Source organism: Lepidochelys kempii, chromosome 2 (assembly GCF_965140265.1).
Source record: "Lepidochelys kempii isolate rLepKem1 chromosome 2, rLepKem1.hap2, whole genome shotgun sequence".
Taxonomy (NCBI): domain Eukaryota; kingdom Metazoa; phylum Chordata; order Testudines; family Cheloniidae; genus Lepidochelys; species Lepidochelys kempii.
The window spans coordinates 174,856,408-174,864,406 of NC_133257.1; the positions used below are offsets into that span (position 1 = coordinate 174,856,408).

The 7,999-nt window shown below is 41.3% G+C and overlaps 1 protein-coding gene across 1 annotated transcript; it reads right to left on the reverse strand.

The window, feature by feature from the left end:
- Positions 1-251: 251 nt before the first annotated feature.
- Positions 252-7,786, reverse strand: MMP24OS (MMP24 opposite strand). Its single transcript, XM_073332793.1, has 3 exons — positions 7,654-7,786; positions 5,218-5,280; positions 252-2,522 (listed from the first exon to the last, which is right to left on the reverse strand). The coding sequence occupies exons 1-3, from the start codon at positions 7,784-7,786 to the stop codon at positions 1,678-1,680; spliced, it is 1,041 nt and encodes a 346-aa protein (XP_073188894.1). The 3' UTR covers positions 252-1,677.
- Between the last annotated feature and the right edge of the window lie 213 nt (positions 7,787-7,999).

Consider the following 7,999-nt stretch of genomic DNA (forward strand, 5'->3'; position numbering starts at 1 on the left):
GACTTTATTGCTGCCACCACCAAGCGTCTAACAGATATATAACCGGGAAAGAGCCCGCTGGGAAATGTCTTTCGCCCCGAAATCCTCCCCAAACCCTACACCCCCTTTCCTGGGGAAGGCTTGATAAAAATCCTTACCAATTTGCATAGGTGAACACAGACCCAAACCCTTGGATCTGAAGAACAATGAAAAAGCAATCAGGTTCTTAAAAGAAGAATTTTAATTGAAGAAAAAAGTAAAAGAATCACCTCTGTAAAATCAGGATGGTAAATACCTTACAGGATAATCAGATTCAAAACATAGAGAATCCCTCCAGGCAAAACCTTAAGTTACAAAAAGACACAAAAACAGGAATCTACATTCCATTCACCACAGCTTATTTTATCAGCCATTTAAACAAATCAGAATCTAATGCATATCTTGCTAGATTACTTACTAAGTTCTAAGACTCCATTCCTGTTCTGTTCCCGGCAAAACCATCACACATACAGAGAGAACCTTTGTTTCTCCCCCCCTCCAGCTTTTGAAAGTATCTTGTCTCCTCATTGGTCATTTTGGTCAGGTGCCAGCGAGGTTATCCTAGCTTCTTAACCCTTTACAGGTGAAAGGGTTTTTCCTCTGCCCAGGAGGGATTTCAAAGATGTTTACCCTTCCCTTTATATTTATGACACGCCCCCTCCCCAAATCACAGATAGGGTGAAACGCTGGCTGTGATTTCTTCCTGGAGCTCTAGGACAAAACAGAGTTAATAAGACATATGCTCCTCTAAATATACTACCAAGCATATAAAGACTAACAATATTTTCCACATCTCAAGGACGATTTTAACCAGTTGATTCTGGGAAACTTTCATGGGAGAGTGCATCAGCCACTTTGTTAGAAGCTCCTGAGATGTGTTGGATGTCGAAATCAAAATCTTGGAGAGCTAAACTCCCACCGAATCAGTTTTTTATTATTTCCCGTGATGATATGAAGCCACTGTAGCGCAGCATGGTCGGTTTGCAGGTGGAAACGCCGTACCCAAACATATGGGCATAGCTTTTTCAGAGCGTAGACAATGGCATAACATTCTTTTTCACTGACTGACCAGTTGCTTTCCCTCTCAGACAGCTTCTTGCTGAGAAACACGACAGGGTGGAATTCTTGATCCGGTCCTTCCTGCATTAAAACTGCTCCCACACCATGCTCGGCGCATCTGTGGTTACTAGGAACAGTTTGTCAAAGTCTGGGGCCCTTAGTACAGGGTCAGACATGAGTGTCACTTTAAGCTGGTAAAAGGCCTTCTGACACTCTTCAGTCCACTGAATGGCATTTGGCTGTTTCTTTTTGGTTAGGTCTGTCAGTGGGGCGGTGATTTGGCTGTATCGCAGTACAAATCGCCTGTAATATCCAGCCAAGCCAAAGAAGGATTGGACCTGTTTCTTTGACTTTGGGAGAGGCCACTTTTGGATAGCATCCACTTTGGCCTGTAGGGGGTTGATAGTTCCATGACCCACCTGGTGTCCAAGTCACTTGGTTTAGGCCTATGTGACACTTCTTAGCCTTAACAGTCCTGCCTCCCTTATGCGCTCAAAGACTTTTGTAGATGTTCCAGGTGTTCTGCCCAGGAAATGGAACTTCAATGATGGGGAGTGGCTGGAGAGGGGCTTTGACCTGGTCTTGGGGTTTTCCCACTCTTTAGCATACCTCACAAGACCGGACATAGGTAGAGACATCCTTGTCCATTCCCTCCCAGTGGAATGACCTCCCCAAATGGTCTTTGGTCCTGTTCACCCCAGTATGGCCACTAGGATGATCATGGGCTAAGTTCAAGAGATTTACCCAGTACTTAGTTGGAACTACCAACTGTCTCTGATGATGCCAGTCTTCCTGGTGTCCACCAGAAAGAGTTTCCTTGTATAAAAGTCCTCTTTCTACAACAAACCTGGATCGACTAGAAGAGCTGAAAGGCGGGGGGTTGCTCCGGGCCGCCGTCAAAGCTCTCTGGAGGCTTTCATCTGCTTTCTGTTCAGTCTGGAACTGTTCCTTTGATGTTGGAGACATCAGTTCCTCATTGGATTGTGGATCTAGGCTTATTCCCTCTGGAAGCGATGTAGGGGATGGGGCTGTTTCCGTTGACTGTGAACCGCTCTCCGCTGGTGCACTATGTTGGGGTTCAGGCTCTGGCTGAGCCTCTGGTGTAGGGTTATTGGCTGCTGCTGGTTCAGGTTTCCTGGGGCCCTCTGGTGTTGGGGTTGCAAGTACTGGATTTAGTGCTGGCAATGGGTCGGGTGCTTGTTGTTCCACTGGTTCTGGAACTGGCTCTATCTGGGTCTCTGGGACTGGATCCACTACTGCTGTTGCAGACATTGGCCTGGGGTCTGGGTCCATCACCTCTGACCGGGTCCTGGTAGAAGTTTCCAGAACCGAGCTAGGCAGGACGGTTTGCTTAGCCTGGCTGCAGTTGACCATTCCCACCCTCTTGGCTAGCTTCACATGACTGGCCAAGTCTTCCCCCAACAGCATGGGGATGACCCTTGGATCTTAAGAACAATGAAAAAGCAATCAGGTTCTTAGAAGAAGAATTTTAATAGAAGAAAAAGTAAAAGAATCACCTCTGTAAAATCAGGATGGTAAATACCTTACAGGGTAATCAGATTCAAAACATAGAGAATCCCTCCAGGCAAAACCTTAAGTTACAAAAAGACACAGAAACAGGAATCTACATTCCATTCAGCACAGCTATTTTATCAGCCATTTAAACAAAACAGAATCTAATGCATATCTAGCTAGATTACTTACTAAGTTCTAAGACTCCATTCCTGTTCTGTTCCCAGCAAAAGCATCACACAGACAGAGAGAACCTTTGTTTCTCCCCACCCCCTCCAGCTTTGAAAGTATCTTGTCTCCTCATTGGTCGTTTTGGTCAGGTGCCAGCGAGGTTATCCTAGCTTCTTAACCCTTTACAGGTGAAAGGGTTTTTCCTCTGGCCAGGAGGGATTTTAAAGGTGTTTACCCTTCCCTTTATATTTATGACAGGGGTAGAATTGTAAAATAAATTGTTTATACATGGGAGGTGTGCAAAAAGTGAGGGCGTCTTTTCTGCAGCTGTTTAGATGAGCATCATACTACTTTCCATGACATGGGAAGGTGAAAAGTAAAACCTGACCCAACGCTAAGGGTGTCTTCCCATAATCTAGCGGAGATAACCTATACATAAAAGTGTTATGATGCAGTGGTTGCCACATATTTTTTCAAAACAATTCTCCCTAACATCCTCCCAAAAATAATTAAATTCTCCTGAGATTTCACATGCCATATCTCATCAAAGAATAGACTTTTGGGGAGAAGTTTTGAAAGCACCAGAAAAGTAGTTGTAAAGCATTTTTTGAGGGGTGGGGCTTATTTTGTTTTTAATCCTCCTCTTGTTCACTTATTATGCATTATGTATTTAATCCTCCTCATAGTTCAGAAAATGGCTTGGCCTATCAACACCAAATGTTTGTTTGTTCCTCTTCTTGGGGACAGGAAGTGGGGGTAGGGAGCTCAGGACTTGTCTACACTACAAGGGAGATTTGATCTAAGCTACGCAATTTGAGTTACATGAATAGTGTAACTCAAATTGATGTAGCTTAGATCTACTCACTGTGAGCTCCACACTATGTGATGTTGACAGGAGACACTCTCCTGTCGACTCCCCCTACTCTTCTTGATCCGGTGCAGTACAGGAGTCAAAGGGAGAGCAATCGGTGGTCGATTTAGTGGGTCTTCACTAGACCATCTAAATCAACTGCCGATGCATTGATCACTGCTCGTTGATCCCCCCAGTAAGTGTAGACAAGTCCTCAATTACTGAAAGGAGTGATATAATGGAGTAGAGAAGGTGAAGAGGGGAGGTACAGGAGATTAAGGGACGCATAGAGAATGACAGAGAAAGCTAGTCACTTATCCATCTTTAAACTTCTAAATACATTATTAAATGATTAAAATAGTCAGTGGATAAATTCATGCCCTTACTACCTGTTTCTACCTAATCAGTCCCCTCTTATAGTCTTGCAGGAGAAGAAACAGAGCATAGCTTCCTTCCTGTGGACTTTCTCCACCACTCAAATTTCAACTTTTGATGCTTTGTTTAAAAAAAACAAACAAAAAAAACCAGCAGGGAAATTCCCAAACAAAGCATTTGGTTAAGAGAGTTACGGTTAAAAGTATGTTTCTGTGGAATCCTGCTAATATGTAAAATATTACTTACCTTTAAAAAATGTAGATTTTTTAAATAAATTAAATGAACTTAAAAAATTTGCAAGTTTTATGTAAATAGCAAAATAACATCTGAGTAGGAGATTATAATTTCCTATATAACACTGATATATACTATATATCATTCACTCCCAAAATATGACACTTTAGGTACACAACAGCTAAAAGTTCCCACTTACAGTGTTAACATGCTTACATGCAATGTGTTTCATCATACAAAACAGATCAGTGATTCCAATTCTATTCATAAAAGTATTCTACTCCATCATCACATCACACTGTGAGAATTTAGATTGACTTAACACACCCTTTTTATTATTTACTATTTCTATTACTATAGTACTTAGGAGCCTTTGTCATGGACCAGGACTCCAACACACTGTATTTCTTTTGAAATCTATACTACACACTTAATAATGAATATATAAAGTCAATAGTACATATCAAGCAGCACATATGTATTCCAGAATAAATCAAAGGATAGTATTAAAATTGGGGAGGCATTGTAAGTCAGAGACGGTGAAAATAAGTGAAAAAGGATCATATAATACTGGTAAACTGAACTCCATAATTGTTCATTTCCAGTTTGTTGAATTTTGTAAAGAAATGTTAGCATTTCTTTTGAGTGATCACTGGACTCTTGTGGAACACACTTTCAGTGTTAACAAAGTATAGTTTAAAAAATAGTTATCTGGGAAAACTTATTGAGTCAGATTTTTCAGGAGATGGGCACAAGCAAACAATTATATGCATTTTAACATTGCAAAATGTAAATGTATACATCTAGGAACAAAGAATGTACTTACAGGATGGAGGACTCTATCCAGGGAAGCAGTGATTCTGAAAAATATTTGGGGGTCATGGTGCATAATCAGATGAACGTGAGCTTCCAGTGCAAAGCTGTGGCGACAAGGGCTAATGTGATTCTTGGATGCATAACTAGGGGAATCTTGAGCAGGTATTGAGAGATTATTTTACCTCTGTATTTGGCCCAGGTGTGACCACTGCTGGAATACTGTGACCAGTTCTGGTGTCGATAATCTGGGGAGGGATTCAGAGAAGAGCCATGAGAATGATTAAAGGATTAGAAAACATGCCTTCTCGAAATAGACTCAAGGAGCTCAATCTATTTATTTTAACAAAGAGATTACACTTCATTACACTCTATAAGCACCTACAGGAGGAACAAATATTTAATAATGGCCTCTTCAGTGTAGCAGAGAAAGATATAACATGATCCAATGGCTGGAAATTGAAGCTAGACAAATTTAGACTGGAAATAAGGTGTACCTTTTTAACAGTGAAAGTAATTAACCATTGGAACAATTTGCCAAGGATAGCTGTGGATTCTCCATCACTGAGAATTTTTAAATCAAATTAGATGTTTTTCTAAAAGATGTATTCTAGGAATTATTATGGGAAGTTTCTATGGCATGTGTTATACAGGAAGTCAAACTAGGTGATCACAGTGGTCCCTTCTGGCCGTGGAATCTATGAATTTGCAAAAATACTCAGCAACCAGTCACTCCCATTAAGCATGCTTCTTGTAAGTGCCTAAATGACAGTAGAACTCTCTCTGACTTTGAAGCTACCCGTGTTTCCATATGAAAACACTTGGTTGAAAAAAGAGTTCCGCTGAAAGTGTGTTTTGGTGGGAGCTGAGTTCTGTTGAAACTTTGGCCCTCAATGTGTTCGTTTAAACCTGTGCAGAGTGTGAATACCTGATATTTGATATTATGTCTGGGTCTGATGCAGAATAGCAAATACAGATGTTCCAGCAAGTATTCTGAGTAGCAGAATGCAGCCGCAGGTTAAGATTGCCTTCTGTAGGTCCCATAGTGGGAGCTTGTTGCTGCTGCTACTACACTTCACTACTTGTTTTAAACGGAAGACTGCGTAGCCTAGCAAATAAAGTGCACCTTAAATTACAAAGGTAGTTTATTCACATTCATGGTAATGGAGGAAATTAGTTTTCTTTTTCTTCCTCTTTTTTTCCATGTTTATACTTAAAACTAAATTGAACAAAAGAAGAGAAAATCAAAGGTAACAAAGTAGGGGATGGACTCGGTGGTTTTAAGGCTACGTCTACACTGGGACCTGGGGGTGTCATTCCCAGCTTGAGTAGACATGCTTGCGCTAGCTCTCATCAAACTAGTGTACTAAAAATAACAGTATCGCCATGGTGGCACGGGCAGCGGTGAGTCAGGAGTGGGTGGGTGCAATGTGGCCTGCCACGTGCAGGGGGTCAGACAAGATCGTCATGATGGTCCCTTCTGACCTTAAAGTCTATGAGTGGCCCTCCCAAGTACAAACCTGCCCAGACCCGTGGGGACCTGGTCAGGGTGGCTAGCCTGTGCCGCTGCTGCCTGTGGTACCACGGCTGCACTATTTTTAGTGTGCTAGTTCATTGAGAACAGGTGCAAGTTATGTCTTCTGGAGCTGGGAATCGCATCCTCAGCTCCAAGTGTAGACATAGCCTCAAAGGGGTCTTTTTTGGCCTCTAACTTGTATTATTCCAAGAATGACTACGGTCTGCAGTTGGGTCAAATTCTGATCCCAGTTACTGTTATAAATTCAAACTCAACTGAGTTGTGCTTGCTTTAAACACCGAACTGAGATCAGCATATGGCCCAAGATCTCTGTGCTGTGGAAAGTTGAATGAAAATACTTTAGGAGAAGAATTAGTATCCTGCTGATAGTCTTCGGCAGTCAAGTAAACACTAATAAAATTCCAAATTTAGCCTCACTTTTCATCCCTGTGTGGATACCACTGGCTGATGAGAAAGCACTGTGGAAATGAATAATAAGCAGGAACTGCCAAAATTTGTCTTCACTCGAATGGCGCCATGGTCCAACTTAGACAGCTTCAGTAGTGGGAGACAAATGAGTGGTGATTATCATTTATTCTGTCGGAAACAAAGGTGGTATGAATGGCTCTGTCCAAAATAATAATCAGGATATTGGACCTGAGCCAGAGCAAAGAAAAGAGCAACACATGGTGTTTATGGATTTAAATACTTATGTTGCTTCTGTAAGAGAGAGAGGCTGATGTGCAGGGAAGGGAGTGAGAAGATGTGCATAATACCATCATTTGAGAAGACAAAATACTGCAAGAGCAGCTTTAAGACTATATGTATCTTTAAATCATAAGCAGTAATAAATTGGTGTCTCTATATTTTATTTTCAAATATACAAGTGGAACTCCAGCCTTTTTTCCATTTGAGCAGTCTGAAGCCTCTATTTATTCCCTCACTGACTCTGGTAAAGGTGTCTGCCTCAGGTGATCTGCTCTTATCACTTTGCCTAGGCAATGGTTACAGCACGGAGAATTATTTAATCTGTAAAGGAGAATATTAAATGATTTAATCCATGCCCTATTTTGGTCATTTTTCTCCTGACTCAATTCTAACTTACATCCTCTCCATTGGTAGCCATACTGGTACTGCAGCTGGATAGGCAAGAAACCTTTGATTCTACAGCACAAGTGCCTGTTGACAGGGTGGTAGCCTTTTCTTCCCACATTTGCACGCAAATTGAAAAGCATCATCTTTCAAATGCTTTCAGGTTCCGCTGGATTGATGAAAGTAATTGTGTCAAATTCCAGCCCTATGAAGGGAGATACAGACCCACTGGTATCAGAATAGTTGCACTAGATTCCACTAGGGCTTATATGGGCATATGAGATTTTTTTATCATTTAAATTATATATAATATGTTATATATGTGTATATATATTAAAAAACCCACTGTTTTTATATTG